Source organism: Mauremys reevesii, linkage group 11 (assembly GCF_016161935.1).
Source record: "Mauremys reevesii isolate NIE-2019 linkage group 11, ASM1616193v1, whole genome shotgun sequence".
Lineage (NCBI taxonomy): Eukaryota > Metazoa > Chordata > Testudines > Geoemydidae > Mauremys > Mauremys reevesii.
This window is the reverse complement of record NC_052633.1, coordinates 69,095,887-69,112,858: the sequence shown is the minus strand read 5'-3', so window position 1 is coordinate 69,112,858 and position 16,972 is coordinate 69,095,887. Positions and strand designations below refer to the sequence as shown.

The window sequence follows — 16,972 nt, the reverse complement described above, 5'->3', positions numbered from 1 at the left end:
TAAGCTCTGCTAATAGGATGGCCATAGGTTCTGAGCCAGTGGGATAGTGGGCAGCTTATGTTTTGTCCCAGTCCTGTCTTCAGTCTCTTATCAGTTGTGATTAATTTAAAGCTATGTGATATCTAGCTATGTTTTTGGACAGAAAAACGTTAAAATGCATTTGTAATGGGGGATTTCTGTCTCGTATAAGTGAACTCAGTTAGGCCCTATCATTTGCAGGATCTATACAAAGCATAAGCAAAGTGAAGATGATTATTTCACCATCATATTAAGATGTGAATCCACAGTAGTACACATGCAGGATTTAAGTCATGGATAAACCTGAGTTTCAGTCAGAAAAGAGCTTGTTGAAATCCCTGGGTAGTCCTGCTTTTCATCTGGGACTAACTTACACATATATCTAGACACCACAAGATTGCTTTATAAATATATATCAGAAGGGTCATTGATTTTCCCTGCTGCTCTTCAGAAAAAGAGCAAAACTTACCAGATTTGGACAACAGAGATTATTTGTAGAAGGCGATTCTGCTTCTGCAGAGTGGGTCAGTCCTATTAGTGGAGAAACTGTCTTGGCAAGAGTGGTCAGATCTTACTCGTGTTCTCCTATTCCTGTTGATTGTAAGCATTGCCTTGCTTATGAGTAACAGAGGATCTGCAATGGTGCACTGTTAGCTCAAGTAAGTGTCTGTGTGGATCTCAGTTTAAATGCATGTTTGCCTCTTGCATGTGACTCTAGAGCTTTTTTTAATAGCAGCATCTGGGGCAGCTCATGCACCTTGTGCTGCTTTGTGCTTCTATACCAGGGCATAAAGGACAGGGTGACTACAAGGCTCCCTCAGTTTCCTCTTCCCATGGGAGCAGCACCGACCTGGTAGTTGGAAAACTGTCGAACCTGCTAGATCTCAACTCAGGCTAAATGTGTACAAATCTTTGAAACAATCTTCAGAATTACTTCTGATCTTCTGTATCTGCCACCGTGAGCCGTCTCCATCTGCCTGAACTGAACTCTGCCAGAGCTTGCTGAACAGGGATCCTTAGCATAGTGAACTCAAAACCTGTGAGCTTTAAGCCCTGTCTATCCTGCAATGAACTAATTACCCAGAAAGATAAGCACAGCTGGTGACTCTTTTGTTTGGGGGAATTTCATATACTGAGCAGATGCTCGGTCTGTTTCTCGTTCTTCACCAGAACATGTAAGTCATAAGAAGTGAGGCTAAAGTTCCATCTTCTGGAACAATTCATTAAGATCTCATCAGACTCGAAGAAGGCAAGTTCTGAGAATTCTGCTGGCAGACAAACCAGTTTCATCTGCTGCCCCATCTAGCATACAAGCAATGCCTAAGATTGGTGCAGAGAAGACAGCACCAAGGAATGACCCAGCACCAACACCTCCGGTGTCAGTCTTGTACACAGAAGTGTCACTCCAAACACTGAGGCAGAGACTCCAGACAGAGCTCATTGTTTTCCCAGAAGGGCAGATGCCATAAAGCCTCTGGAGATAAATTCACCAAGCCCTACATGGCATCTAGGGTTGAGGAGAAGGAGCACCCTATGATTTGGCAGATTCCTACAGCAGTGATCCCGATTCCAGTGGTGCATCCATCAGCATCAACAGACTGAGGAGGATGAGCTGAGAGGAGAAGCAAGACCATTGTCAGTACCAAGACACTGATTTGCACCAGTACGGACTCCAGTACTGAGAACATCATACTCTTTGTTGCTGCCCCTGGAGGAGGTCGGGTCTTCACCATCACTGGGGCATACATACCCTCCATCTTCCAGTAGAGAGACTTCTTCTCTGAGGTCAGTGGTCAACACTGCAGATAGTTCTGCCAGCGTACCCTACAGGGCTCAGCATCCACCAGCTCATCAGGAAGAGCTCTGGATTGGCCAATATCCAACAAGCCAGCCGTACTTCTGTGGCATACCACCATTGTCCTATTGGGGTACCCAGGGCCTGTCATCTCAGGCATTGAGAAGCTCATCTCCACTCCTCTTGAAAAAGAGGAAGAGGACATTCCTCATCAGCATCCTTGGCCAGAGTACCAGAAAGAGCCGTATCCAGGGACACAGCAGTACCAACGCCGTGTATTGTTGTCAAAGGACTAGTCAAATTCGTCACCCGATGAAGCAGTATTTTCAGCAGCAGTACCAGCACCAGATGACTTAAAAAGCATTCCAGAAGTTCCTTTTGATGATTGTAGAGACTTTGGAGATCAAGACTTTGGAGTTCAAGATGCCAGTCATGTCGGAGAAAACCCGCAAGCTTTTTGATACCTTGTCTGCCTCTGGTTCAGCCAGTATTGCTTTCCCTATAAGTGAGGGACTGCTTGGCCCTGCGAAAGTCTCTGAAGCAGATACTGTGAAATGAGTCACAAAGAGGTATTGAATACCTCCTGTGGGGTTTGAGTGTTTCTAGGCTCTCCTCACCCAGTCTCCTTAGTTGCAGTACAAGAAAATTGAAGTCCAGAAAGAGTTACCCAAAGACCCCAAAAGGCTCAACTTATTTGGGAGAAAGTTGTACTTAGCCACCCACAGCTGTGTGCAGCTAACTGCCAGTCCTTACTGGCCAAATATGGCTTTTTAATATGGGACAGGATGACACCCTTCCTTGCTATCACAGACCTGGTGGACCCATTGTCTGTAGTTGGACACACGTACTGGATCTGTGTGCTTCTAAACCCCCATGAGTCTGGACAGATGCCAGCCACAATCTCTAGCCTCGTGTGCACACGTCATGATCAGTCTCGCTCTCTTTTGGGAATGAGACCCAATGGTCCAGATGAGACAGGACAAGGCTATAATTATGTTGGTAGCCCCATGCTGGCCAAGACAGTTTGGCTATTGGACATACTGCAGATGTCCTTGTGCCCCTCCTCCCCCCATATACTTTCTGACCTGCTTGCACATAATATCTCAGAACAACAGTGAGATTCTGCACCCAGATCTGCAGTCATTGCACTGATGTTTTGGATGTTGACTGGTTGAGCACTACTGACGGACTGCTCCCTACAGGCTCAGGATATTCTCGTACAAAGCAGAAAGCCTCCCACTAGGAAGACTAGCTCCTCCTTTTCCATTTGGGCAGCCCAAAACCAGATCACCCCAGTGGAGGCCCCAAGACTGATGATCCTTCTCTACATCCTGCACCAGAAACAGTTTGGATTAGCAATTAACACTCTCTAAGTTCACCTGGAAGGAATATCAGAGTGTCACAGTCCAGTACAGTCGTACTCAATCTTCTCAAATCTGACAGTATCAGAATTCCTCAGTGACCTCCCTCATGCTTACCCTCTGGTTAGAGACCTCACTCCCACATGAGACCTCAATTCACAGACCCTCCCTTTGAACCACTGTTGGACTGTTCACTACACCACCTTAACATCAAAGTGGTCTTTTTTTATGGACATCACTGAGTCAGTGAGCTCCAACCCCTTATGGCTGAACTACCTTACGCATCCTTCCATAGGGACATGGTGGTGTTGAAACTACGCCCCAAGTTCACCCTGAGAGGGGCGCATGCACAGCCCAGACAGATGCTGCTATTTTAACAATACCTCTCCAGTCTTTTACACATAAGGCATATGCACACCTACAGTGGGATCCACACTGACTACAGAATCTAGAAGAACGACAGTTATCGTAGGGTAAGTGACATTTCTTTAATGTAGCTTCTTCTTGGGGCATCCCCACCAGAAGAAGAATAAAAGGATAGTGCTGTTTTTCACTGCCAGGTGCACTAGTCCCCTCTTCCTTCCCAATTCAAAGGAAGAGCAGTCTCTAAGCCAAGATTTTCTGCAGGTCCTTGCTGTGGAGAGCAAGGTAATAACCCAACACTTTACTTCCTTCCAGTTCCACTCTCCTATGGCCAGTTTTCAGGCTGGGATCTAGGCAAAGGCACTTTTGAGAAAAATTTTAGACATTCATGCTTTTGAATGAATGGTGGTGCTGACCGTCACATGGTGCATTACTGAGTCCTGGTGGGGCAAGTGAGAGAAACGAGCAGGACTAATCCTGCAGCATCTTCCTCTTGCTCCTTTAGGTCCTTGATCCAAATTCTTATAAGTCATCGTTTAGGTTTTTCTTCATTTGCACTGGGCTCAGTCTACACAAGCCCAGACTGAGAGACCTTGAAAGATGAGTGTGCAGCATCTTAAATCTAAGTTGCACCTTACTGAGTTCTTAAATGTCAGGTTCTAGCTCCTTCTGTCCACCTGCTGGCTGACTGGCATTAGAACTTCTAGCTCTAATTGATGATTTTGTCCTTTCTTTTACCTTCATAGGTATTTATTTGTTCTTCAGCTAAAACAGGATATTCTCAGTGGAAAGTAAGTACCGTTAGTATTACTTCTGGGGGAATTCTGTGCCAAAAAATTAAAAATTCTGCGCACATTTTAAAATTGTGCAAAATTCTGCATATTTTATTTGTCAAAATAATGCAATATAATCACTCAGATTTCAATTATTTCTGTACTTTATTTAAACTACAATACAATGAATGGAGAGTGGGAGTGGGGAGCAATGGAGGAAATCCCCAACCCCCTTGCCAAATAGTACTGTAGCTAGATTTGACCCTTTGTGTCTATTATTAGTCAACAAATATATGCAGCCATATGCTCAGTGTTTCTTCATAAGCAACTGAAGAGCAAGTGAGGGCTGGGGAATCAAAATCACAATTTATATTGGCTACTGACAATCTCCAGAAAGGTCAGTAGCAAACAGTTCATGGAGCACATTTTGAAAGGAAATTTTTTCAGTCCAAAAATGTAGACCGGTTCTAATCACGAAAGCACCATAAGTGCTTTATACCCCTCTGGCACTGTGAAGAACCCTTAAAATGTTTACACCTGGTTTATACTCCTGGGGGAATTCACAAAGACAATGGAAACAATTCACTAAGCAGGCGTGCCGCTACATTCTGCTCTGCCTTAGGGGACAGAGCCTACCTCATGCCTACCTCCTCAGGAACACCTTGAAGCCCTGCCCCTCCAATAGTGTGCTGCAGTAGTGAGCAAGAGGGACTGTCTGTCTCTGTCTCTCTCACTTGCATGACTGCCCCACCTCCACCCCTCCATCGGTGATTTTCATCTCTACCAGCTTTTCCGGGCATCCGAGCCAACCTGCCTCTGCTGCCGGGGAGGGGGGCACATGACCGCTCTTGCAGCTTCCCTTTGCTTTCCCATCAGAAGTCATTTTTCTGCGGGGAAGCAAAGAAATCTGCAGGGGGACGTGAATTCAGCGCACACACAGTGACGCACAATTCTCCCAGGAGTATAGTATGTGTGCTGCATTGAGTCTCTGAGGCAATTACAATGTGTTTAACATGAGATTTAACAACACAGTTTCTTAAGAAAACTAGGAAACCCAGCATTCAGTTTGATGAGAATATATTTTTCTCTTGATACTATCTGTGTGTATGCAAATGTGAGCCAGCACCCCAAGAATACAAAGAGTCAAATTAGAGTAGCTGGATATTATAGTGCTTATCTCGAGCATCAATTTACCAAAGATCCGACTTTCAATGGAACCACATCTCAGCTCTCAAATGCCTGAGTGTTGTCTCCTCTTTGCAAACACAGTCACGCAAAGGTTTATCTAATGAGCCATTTTTCCTGTGGCAGGTTGGAATGCCCGTTTGACACAGCAGTCCAGTTGTCGGCTTATACCTTACAAGGTGAGAGGGGTGGGGAAAATGACTGTGTAGACTCTTCCTTGTAGTCTTGCTCCCTCCTCTCTCTGCCACTGTGGTGCAAGGATAAACATCTTGCCCAGGGCTCGGTAATCCTAAAGTGGAAAATCCTACTTTCCTTGCTGTTAATTTGTCAGCATATATTACAAAGTGCTTTGCCACATCAGGGAAGGGTGCAAGGAGCTTCTGAAGAAACCATTTCCTTGGCTAAAATGTAATTGGCACCAAGCACTTTGCAGAATCCAATGTGAACTGTACGTGTTAGTTTTCATTTTCCACTAAAATGTTCTTTCCTCAGACTTGTAAGAGTGTTCACTTTCAGACTAGGGCTTTGGCTACACTTGAACTTCCAAGCACTGCCGTGGCAGCGCTTTGAAGCGCTAAGTGTAGTCAAAGCACCAGCGCTGGGAGAGAGCTCTCCCAGTGCTGTCCGTACTCCACCTCCCTGTGGGGAATAACGTACAGCTCTGGGAGCCGGGCTCCCAGCGCTGGAGCTTTGACCACACTGGCGCTTTGCAGCGCCGCAATTTGCAGCGCTGGAGAGGGTGTGTTTTCACACCCTGCTGCAGCGCTGCAAATTTGCAAGTGTAGCCAAGGCCTCGCAGTTCACAGTGCGCTCTGCTTGAACTGCCCTTGTACAGGAACAGGGCTGTCCCTCTGGTGTCTCAGTGCAGTCACTTCCTGAGGTTCCATCCTTGAGCTGATGGAATCGCACACCAAACTACAATGGTTCCGAACAGGGGGGTGGTTTACACACACATTATACTGGTTTAACTAACGCTGTGATGTTGCACCAGTCTAGTTAAACCAATGCAGTTTTGTGTATGGACACTCCATGTTGGTTTATACTTGGATCATGTGGGTTTAGCTCACACCAGCCTCGCAACATTGGTGCAACTTCTGTGTGGAGCAGGCCGCTGTCTGCTTCCTTCCACTTGCAGTTGAGTTGACAGTTCTAGGAAGGATGGGGTCCACAGAGAAATGGAAGGCTGTAGTTTTTGATTGTTTTGTTGGTGCAAAGGGAATTGTGCAGGGAATTTCTTTTCAGTTATGTGATCTGTGTTTAATGTACCATACACCGCTCTGGAAAAATGTCCTGCTCTATATGCTCCATATACCTTATAAAAACCTATTTGGCATCGTGCTTATTGCTGTGATTCATAAACAAGACTAAGTCAATCACTGAAATGTTTTATTCTCCTAGGTGTATTATAAAACATCTGCTCAGCTTAAGTATGAATCGTGCTATAGAATCTAGTGTAGATCAGCGGTTCTCAAAATGTGGGTCAGGACCCCAAAGTGGGTTACGACCCTGTTTTAATGGAGTCACTAGGGCTGGCATTAGACTGACTGGAGCCTGGGGCCAAAGCTGAAGCCCAAGCCTCACCGCCCAGGGCCAAAGCATGAGCCCCATCACCCAGGGCTCAGGCTTCAGCTTCAGCCCTGGGTGGCGGGGCTCAGGTTGCAAGCCCCCTGCCCGGGGATGAAGCCCTTGGGTTTTGGCTCCCCACCCAGGGTAGTGGGAATCGGGCGTGCTCAGGCTTGGGTCTCTCCCCTCCTGGGGTCGGGTAGTAATTTTTGTTGTCAGAAGGGGGTTGTGGTGCAATGAAGTTTGAGAACCCCTGGTAGAGATCATCAGAGCCAATAGTTAGGGTAGGGAGTGCATTGCAGAGAAACCTGTTGCTTTTCCCTTTAGATTAAACAGTTGGAATGCATCCCATTCTGAGAGATACTGGCATTGATAAATGCCTTTGATCTAATAGTGCAATAGATCAAGTGTTTAGAAACACAGGGTGAACTTAATAGGTCATATACCCTATTCTTAAATATTGGCATTTCCTTTCTACTTTCAGATCTGTTCTTAATTCCACAGTGAGTTCTCTAGCAGTGCTTTAATCTTACTGTCTGGTTGAAAGCTGAGCAGATTTTATTTAAATCAGCTGGAACCTAAGCAGGCTTTGGCAACATTCCTTTCAACAGAGGCAGGTGGCATAGTGGGAGTAAATTACTGTAGATCTACAGACTTCCTCTGTGTCAAAGTATTTTTTTTAAGTGTATGAAAAGGCTATTTAAAGGTATTGTGTTCAGAACTCTGAGAAATAAACGCGTGTGTAGTAAATACAACAAAATATTTAATTAACTCAATTTTTGCACCTTTCAGATATTTTATATATTTAATTGGCTTTTCCATTTTTTTCCCAAAAAGTTTTGCCCTTTATTTTTGCACAAAAAACTTGCACTTTTCAAGCAGGCCAGTTTCTTGCTTGCACTTTTGACCAGAACTTGGGGGCCCAAAATTAGGTTCCTGATTCTCAGAGGTGAGTGAAGCACCAACTACTCCCTTGAAGTCATGGGAGGTGGTGACTGCTTAGCCTCTCTGAAAATGAAACCATGCTAATTTAGGTTTCTAATTACAGATATAAGCACTCTTCATTAGGCAACTATGTTTGGAAAAGGTTGGCCTTTAAGTGTTAGCAGCTGTGGAAAAAGGAGCCAGTTCTCTGATGTTGCGTAGCCATTGTGACACTAGTGTGCTTACACTGATGCAAAAATGTAAAGTTTCTCTCCCCTACTCTTGCCTTTGCACCCCTAAGTTGTTGTTTTTTTTTGCAGAGAGATCTGTAGTCATAGCTGGTTGAAAAATGGAAAAACCGTTTTGGGGGAAATTTTGAAACTCCTTTCTATTGGATTCAAAATGGGTCCATTTTCTTGAAAGTTTTACATTTTTTTTTTTTTTGTAAGTCAACAATTTTTACTGAAATATTGCTTGGTAACTATTTAAACAATAAATACGGGGGATAAGGAGTGGGAGAAGTTTTGAGTCTTGAACACTTAACAAAATAAATAAATCATGGTAGACACTTGAGTTCATGCTAGTTCTTGTTATTCGCCTTTGAGCTAGAATTTGTCTTGAATGGAATGTCACTTGACTGAGTTCTTTCGTTGTAGCTGAACTTGGAGATTATGATCCTGCTGAACATGTTCCTGACCTGGTGTCTGAGTTCAGGTTTATGCCCACTCAAACCGAAGAGATGGAACTGGCCATTTTTGAGAAGTGGAAGGAATACAGGTACTGTAGCTCCTGGTCCATGCTTGCCAAATTAACTTTCTGACTCTTCCATGGATAAAGCATATGCAAATGATACAACAGGGATGATGCTGACATTTCTATGTGGTCTTTCACCCAGATGTAATCTAAATGTGATTCCATTATAGAACATAAGAAACCAAATCTGGCAGTTCTTGGTTGAGAACATAATATGAAAACCGATATTTTTACGTCTTCCTCTTCAGTGCAGGGTGAAATTCTACTCCTGTCCATGAATGGTAAAATTCCATACTTTCAGTGAAGTCAGTAATTTGTCTAATGCTTGGCTTTTTGAAACAATCAGCGTTTCAGATTAAAATTTGCAAAGGTGGCCTTGGTGCTCATGTAAACTTTGAGAGAGAGAGCCAGCAATGTTTGCTTTTTGCAGACCCACAAACATCAGTTTTTCACCCTTTTTTTCCCTCTTTCTCCCTCCCTGCTAGTTTTTCTTTTCATTGCTCGTAATTTTACAGGATTCTGTTTAACTTTAAACAATTTTATTTCAGGGGGCAAACGCCAGCCCAAGCTGAAACTAACTATTTGAACAAAGCTAAGTGGCTGGAAATGTATGGGGTGGACATGCACATAGTCAAGGTAAGGGTGATGACTTCAGTGGAAATGGTTATTCTTGTAGACCAAATGTTCCAAGTGTTGTGCAAAGCTAAAAGTTCCATATAGGAAAACAAATGAGATTAAGGTAATAATATGGTGCTTTTCTAAACTGTATAGCACTTAAGCTGGTTATCCGCAGTCTGTCTATGTGTATATTGTGTTTTAAATATGTAATAGGTTTCAGGCTTACTGAAATCTGCAGCACCTATGTGAAAATCATAGTAAATGAAATTAAAATTGGACTGGGATTTAATTCACAATTGTCTATAGAGAGACTAAATAGATTGTAAAGGAAGAAGGGTAGAGAATAACACAAGGAGGGTCTTTAGCCCATAAGCATATAAAGAAACCTTCTCCTTCCCTCTTTATCCTGATCTCTAAAGAGTTGTGGAGTAGAATAAGCTATGTAGGAGGGTTTTTAGAGAGTGTTATTGTTGTAATAAAATAACAAATAGTATTTAACCTTAACAATGAAGGAAGGGATACATTGCCCATTGGAATGATTTATGCATACATGGGATCCTACACGTGGAACTCAACACAACCTGTTTTGGTCTGTGATACTTAGGCAAGGGACGGCAATGATTACAGCCTTGGACTGACCCCGACGGGAGTTCTGGTCTTTGAAGGTGAAACCAAGATTGGTCTGTTTTTCTGGTGAGATGGCTAATTGAAAGACTTAAAACTGCATTGTAAAATACCTAACTCTTTTACACTAGCCAAGAATCCTTGAACATCAGTGTCTGAGACCATTAGTCAATATTAGTAATCTGCAAAATACTCCATAGCTCAAAATTATGTTGGTTTTTTCAATGTCCAAACCATTATCTTCTTTGGTTAGTATCCTTGACAAATATGTGAGTGGGTTTTAGGTGCTTTCATCTCTCTCCCGTATGTCAATGCTAAATACATACACAATGAAGCCCATACAGCATCACTAATAATACCAAGTATGCATTCCCAGGTTGTCATGCTGCTTTATTGGATTCATTGTATATAATTTTAAACATTAACTTTAATACAATTTTTAAATCAGTACTGGATATGTGGGAGAGAGGGGAAAGCATTCAACCAGTCAAGTTGGCATCTTGGCCAAATGTTGTTTTTTTTTGGGAAGAGGTGTGTGTATTGGAATCCTTTGAGGTGGTTTCTGTCTTTTTTGGAAGTGACCCCTTTCTGCCCCACACGTAACACTGAAATGGGTTCAGGCCTAGATAAAAGCACATAACCATATAGTGTGGTGAAGAGTGTGAAAATGCTTACCAACACCTGCAGTTCCATTCTGCAGTTCCATTCTGCAGGTGTTACCCCAACAAGTTTGTTGGAGGTATTTGGAGCAGTTCCATAGGATTTGTACAGTTGCATATAGTTGAAAAGCAGGCAGAAAGATGGGGAACCCACTTTCAGATTTGGGTCTAGGCTTAAGCAAGGTTAAGGGTCCAAAGTTATTTTCCCTGGTTTCTGGTCCCTATTTCTCATGCTTATTCCCGTGCTGGCTGGGTACGGGCAGGAGGGTGGTCAGGCAAGTTTGTTTGACTGAATCCAATCTAATTGTATAAAACACAGTTTGCCTTAATTATCATCTCCCTGCCCAGAAACAATAGACTGTACTGATGTGAGCTAAAAATGCATTTTAAGACTCCTTGTAGAAGCTTCATCTTTTTAAAAGTTGCTATAGTTTTTGAAATCTCTTCAATTCATAACTTAATGACAAAGTCTTAAAACACCAGCTAATACACACCTCACTGGGACGTTTATTGTAGGATCGCAGTCTGTTTATATCAGTTTTGAAAATGGGTGAGTTCTAGAGCAGAACAGTGAATATGACTCTTCTGTATGGACCAACAAAGATGTGTTTACACATTTCTTTTCTTCTTCATCTGACAGGCCAAAGATAACCAGACTGGACTTCAAGAAGAACAAATTAACACTAGTTGTTGTTGAAGACGATGAGCAGGTAGTTAAAATTTGCTGTTAGCTTTTTTAGCTGATGTGTAACTAAGATTCATGGTCTCTAGTTAGTTACTCCTGCTCTCATTTCACACTTAAGTTTGCAGGAGTAACATGGCAGCATTGGAGTGTTTTTAGTTGTGACTTCTTGGGGGCGGTGAGTTTACATGTAAAAGAAATTTAGCAGTGTGTCTGATTTGCTTTGTATTCTCAGCTTTTAAGAGAGCAATGCCTTGTTTAACTAGTATGGGCCAGAGAATTTGGAAAGATCAAGTGTACTTTGGTGTGTTGTGTAAGAAAGCTAATAAAGGTAGGTAGTGTAAATGCCACGCAGTTGGAACTCATTCCTTAAACAGATGCCAGAAATGCCCCCAGGAGGAGAAATTGCTCTGAGTTGAGCAGATTATAAAAAAGCAAGGATTGGTAACACATGGAGGTGAATCTGATTTGGAACAAGAACCAGGAATTCAGCCACAGAGAGAAGTACCTTTATGTTGTAATATTCCCATCAGTCCACAAATTGTTCTGACCTTGGCCTCCTAGGGTATGTCCACACAAGGATAAAAAACCCACGGCTCGCCTGGGTCAGCTGACTCGGGCTTGCAGGGCTAAAAATCGCTGTGTACACGTTCAGGCTTAGGCCCGAGCTCTGGGATCCTGTGAGGATGGAGGGTCCTCGGGCTCCAACCTGAGCCCAAATGTCTATATAGTGATTTTTAGCCCTGCAGGCCAAGCCCCATGAGCCCAAGTCATGACCTAGACTAGGTGCAGCCATGCTGTGGGTCTCTTATCCCTGTGTAACATTTTTCATTCATCTTACATACAGATTAGTTTATTGCAGGATCTCTTTTGAGTGCAAAGTTGCTAACTTACATTTTAATGAACAGTTTCAATGTCACTGCCTCACAACCACATACTCTAATCTGTATACGTTTTGGGCAGGCCAGGTTGGACAGTGACCCTTTTAAGATGCCTCATGTATAGTGAATTCATTGTTTAGTTACAGTGCTATTTGCTAACTTGTCAAAAGCAAATCTTAGCTGATGTTGGTGATGCCCTGATGAGTTGCTGCTATCCCAGAGCTGTCCTGGCACAAACAAGTATATTTAATCGTTAATTTATTACATGAAAAAGAAATGGCCAAATCCAGTGTTTTCTAGAGCTAAAAATACTGAATATTCTGTCTAGCAGTTGCACTTGTATGTGGAGTATTCCATCCATCTATTCTCGGGCAGAGATGAAGTGGGGGAGATTTTTCACCACAGATGAATATAAATTTTATTGAGCATTCATTGAATTGTGGGGAACTCTGACTCATTTGAGGCTGTTTGAATTCATGGTGTGTTTTATGTGCTTTAAGGGGAAGGAGCAGGAGCACACTTTTGTGTTTAGGCTGGATCACCCCAAAGCCTGCAAACACTTGTGGAAGTGTGCAGTGGAACATCATGCTTTCTTCCGCCTCAGGGGACCCGTCCAAAAAGGCTCAAGCCGATCAAGCTTCATTCGGCTGGGATCACGGTTCAGATACAGGTCAGAGTCATTTCTCATTCACTGTGTCTCTTCTCTCCCCGTTTCCAGTCCCTTGGGTAATGCACAAATGAGGAAAGTGGTATCCAGTTTCCATACTGTACAGAAGATTGAATGTCACAAACTGCATTTAGATAAAGTATTTTAATTAGGCGGTTAAACTGGCCAAAATAATGCACAATCTTTAATAAACAACCCTTTCCAGATTTGCTAACTGAACTTAGGCTTTTTCTGATCTGTGTAGTAAAATGTACTAGGGCAGTTTCCCAAAGTCAACAGGTTGTCCTGTTTCTTACATACAGTATATTATACCTGTGCTCTGTAGACTACCCTGGCTTCCCATTTACTTCCAGGTACAGTTCAAGTGGTTGATTTTGATTCATGAAGCCCTGCGATTTTGATTCTGGTTGATAGTCCACTTCGTGTCCCCTATGGTGCATTTAACTGACACGCTGTAGACTTACACATGTGATGGCAGAGCAAGGCTTTTGACTCTGGAATTCATATTATTTGTGTTGCAGCAGTGCCCAGAAAGCCCAATTGAGATCTGGGCCTCGCTGTTTGACACTGCGTAAGCATATACCGAGGCCTCGTCTTTGTCCCAAAGAGCACACTGTACATGGTCTTTTACCTATGGGGAGGATTTGCTAGGGGAGGCAGGTTGTTTCCTCTGTTTGGGATTTTTTTTTTAAGTTCTCTTTATTGGGCCCTGGGTCAATGAAGCTGTTATCATTTCACTTTATTGATCATGTGAAGTCTATCTGCATACGCATTGTGATAAGTGTGTTGTGTTAATTGAAAAATATAATAAACATAGACATTATCACCGTTTGTAAAGGGTATGAGGGTCACTTTAAGACATTGTCAAATAGAAGTAGGTAATTTACTTGCCCACCTCTGGAAAGTGTAATCTGCAGTTTGGGCCGAACCCTTAGAAAATGTAATAGGGCTATTAAGGAAGTGAATGTAGGGCATGTTGAAAATGGCTTGTCAGCTCTGGAGAACGAAGTGACTCACATTCACCAAACAGGTGAAGTACAAGCAGCGACAATGCAAACTCACCACGTGCTACCTTGCTGGAGCATACAGGTGGTTCAGCTGCTCACCAATCCTTGTCTGTCTGCTGAGCAAAGGAGCTGGAGATGGAGGCTCTGTATCACAAGCCTGTGAGTCCTCAGGTTCCTCTTTAAGTAAGAAGACCGGTCTTGAGAAAACAACACAGGATTGGGAGTCAAAGCATCAAAGTTCTAATTTCTTGCTCTATTATAGTCTTCCTATATGACACTGGCTGAGTCTCTTGGGCTCTGATTTTTCCAAAATGAGCACACAGGTACCATGATTGTGTGTTTAAAATACAAAGTGTGCATCTTGAAGAATCTAACTTTTTAAGGAATTATTGCTTAAGTTTCCCCTTCTGCAAATGGGGATAATACCTCCCTCAGCAGGGGATGAGACTAAAATGTTTGCAAAGTTCTTGAGTCCTTCTGATGAAAGGCGCCTTAAAAGTGTAAAGTTGTTTATATCCCTGCAAGTTAGGATTGCTGAGCCATAAAGCAAACACCTACAAGTAAGCCAAACAAGGTATTTTGTCCCAGTTATGCCTATATTCTGCCTTTGTAAACAAGTGCTTTGTCCCATCATTGTGTACCTTAACTTGCACTTTTAGTGGGAAAACAGAGTACCAGACAACCAAGACCAACAAAGCTAGAAGATCAGCATCCTTTGAAAGGAGGCCCAGCAAGCGATATTCAAGGAGAACACTACAAATGAAAGGTAAAGTGTGACCACACATTGTGGGCAGCACGGGCCACAATGAGAGTGATAGAGTAACATCTTGTGCTGATTCTAGGCTGGAGTTCTTGTGTGGACGTTTTTCCTCATCTTGGAGATCCATCTTTCCTTTGAGTCATTGCTCTTGGGACATATTTGTGACACAGTGTGCTTAACAGACTGGATGACTTCAAGTTGTCTTTGATGTTTTGTGAGGTTACCTAACAGCTAAGTCACCTGTGACTACTGTAAGATGTTTATATAGAAAAATAATTGGTCTAATAAGGAAAGAATTAACCAATGTATGAGCATGATCCCTCACTGAATCCCTTTGTGGTCTGACTGTACTTTCTGTATCAGCTTAAAACTCCCCATCCTTGCAAGACCCTGAACAACTCTTTCCCTGCTTGCATCTCAGCCATTGTCCCACCTTGTGATCTACATGCTGCCAGATTTTCTTGCCTTGATATTCCCTTTTGTCTCCTTCTCTCACTCTTGCTTTTGCCTGGAATGACCTTCATGTCTGCTTTCAGATCCCTTCATAAATCCTAATCTCCAGTTTAAAAATGTGTTCATCATGCTTCATACGTATTTGTTTTGCAGCTCCTTATCTGTCGTTACTCTAGTCTTTTCCTGTGTATGTTTACTTTAGGCTGTAAGCAATTTGGGGAAGAGATCTTATTTTTAAGTGTCATGGATATTTATGGTGCTATATAAATACTAACTAACAGAATGAATGCAAATTAAATTTGTAATCAATCTTGTCTGGAATTTTTTGCAGCAAATGTTGCTAAACTTGAAGAAACAAGGTAGGAGACATTTTGCTACTTAATTTCCTTTCTGTTCAGTCTGTATTTAGTCTTGTGTATATGGAGGCAGGTTATAGGGTTAGTTCAACTCTAAAGGAGCACTGTTCATTTAGCTTTTAAGACCAGAATGGACCATTTGATAATCTAGCCTGACCTCTTGAATAACAGAGGCCACAGTGAAAGTTGCTTTTTCAGTTTGGGTAGGTCCTTCCTATTTTTCAGTGGAGAGCTGCTGGGTTTAGGTGATGCTGTCTCATTGAAGGATATTGCCAAGCATGCGTCCTAGCAGGCAAAAATACTTTTGAATTCTGGGGTAGTGGGTTTATGACTAACTCCAGTCCACACTTGCTTTCAAGTGTTGGTGAGGAGGATTGCAGGATTTTCCTGTTGCGTCCTATGAGAGTCAAGCAGGCAGGAATAAGAGGATTTCATCCTGCTGACGTCTCTCTACTACAATGATGTGATTGAAATACAAAGCTTGTGGAATTCAGGAGTGGGGAGGAATACTGTGGAACTAGACACTTCCACTAAAATTATTCTCTTCATTTTTACACTTATGCCTTGACTTGTAATAATAATCAGTAGGGAGAGTGCCCAACATTTTAGGAGTGAGGCTGTAATTTTCTTTTGCATTTGTACAGCACCTAGCCCAGTGGAGCCCTAGTCAATGTCTGAGACTCCTAAGTACTACGGCATACAAATAATAAGTAAGGTTCTTCAGTTCCCAATTCACTTTCTACACCTTAGAAATCAACTCATTTAATTATTTCACATTCCTCCTCTTCGTTCTTGAAAGAGGTCTTCCAGGATTGTATTATCATTGTAGTAGTAAAGCTCATACCACTGTAGTATCTATGCTTTTTTCACATAAATGTTCACATCCACAAGGAACAGTGCTCCCTTTTTCAGCCCTCAGATTCTGGTAACTTGTAGAGTCATATTCCAAATGCAGTTGGGGCAACCCCCGCAATGCCTACCCAAAGGAGTTGTGAAGTGTACCCCAAAGGTGGTAAGCCTTGGACTCAGCTGTTTCTCACCTCTCTCCCTTGCATCTCCAAGACCTTGCATAGAAGGCCCTCCCATTGAGGGCCTGTATGTTGCTCTCTGTCAGCCAGAAAGAGTCACAAGGAAAGCCAAGGTGTAGGCTTTGTTCACGATGGTTTCTCACCTTTATTCAGTTTCCAGAGACTTCGATCCCTCTCCCAACCCTTGGTTGAAGGACCCATCTTTCTCAGCTTGTAAGAGCTCTACTCCTTTTTGTCTGTCTAGTTATGAATGCCAAAGATGGCTTCTGTCTGCTTATATCTACTTTGTTTCAAGAGGCAGGATGGCTTTATGCTGTTTTTCCTTTCCTGTGGACTTTCCACCTCCCTGTATGTAAGTAGGGTTTCCACTTTTTTGATTCCACCATGCTGAATTTACATAGGAGACAGGTGAATAGCTGCCTTCTCTCCTGTCTGGGAGGGAACCTGTATGGCCAGACAGTAAAGCATAATCTCATTTAGTATCTATATTTCCTTATATTAT

General features: G+C 42.7%; 1 protein-coding gene across 6 annotated transcripts in view; it reads left to right on the top strand.

The window, feature by feature from the left end:
- Nucleotides 1-16,972, top strand: part of PTPN4 (protein tyrosine phosphatase non-receptor type 4) — a 302,113-nt gene that overhangs the window by 237,300 nt on the left and 47,841 nt on the right. For all 6 annotated transcript variants that reach the window (XR_005586213.1, XR_005586214.1, XM_039494797.1 and 3 more), the window contains 9 exons: nt 4,284-4,328; nt 5,622-5,674; nt 8,639-8,759; nt 9,284-9,371; nt 9,958-10,046; nt 11,277-11,346; nt 12,700-12,869; nt 14,533-14,639; nt 15,418-15,445. Coding sequence is in view for 4 of the 6 variants with exons in the window: in XM_039494797.1 (XP_039350731.1) it covers nt 4,284-4,328; nt 5,622-5,674; nt 8,639-8,759; nt 9,284-9,371; nt 9,958-10,046; nt 11,277-11,346; nt 12,700-12,869; nt 14,533-14,639; nt 15,418-15,445 (771 nt within the window). In the remaining 2 variants the exon portion in view is untranslated. The remainder of the gene's footprint in view (nt 1-4,283; nt 4,329-5,621; nt 5,675-8,638; nt 8,760-9,283; nt 9,372-9,957; nt 10,047-11,276; nt 11,347-12,699; nt 12,870-14,532; nt 14,640-15,417; nt 15,446-16,972) is intronic.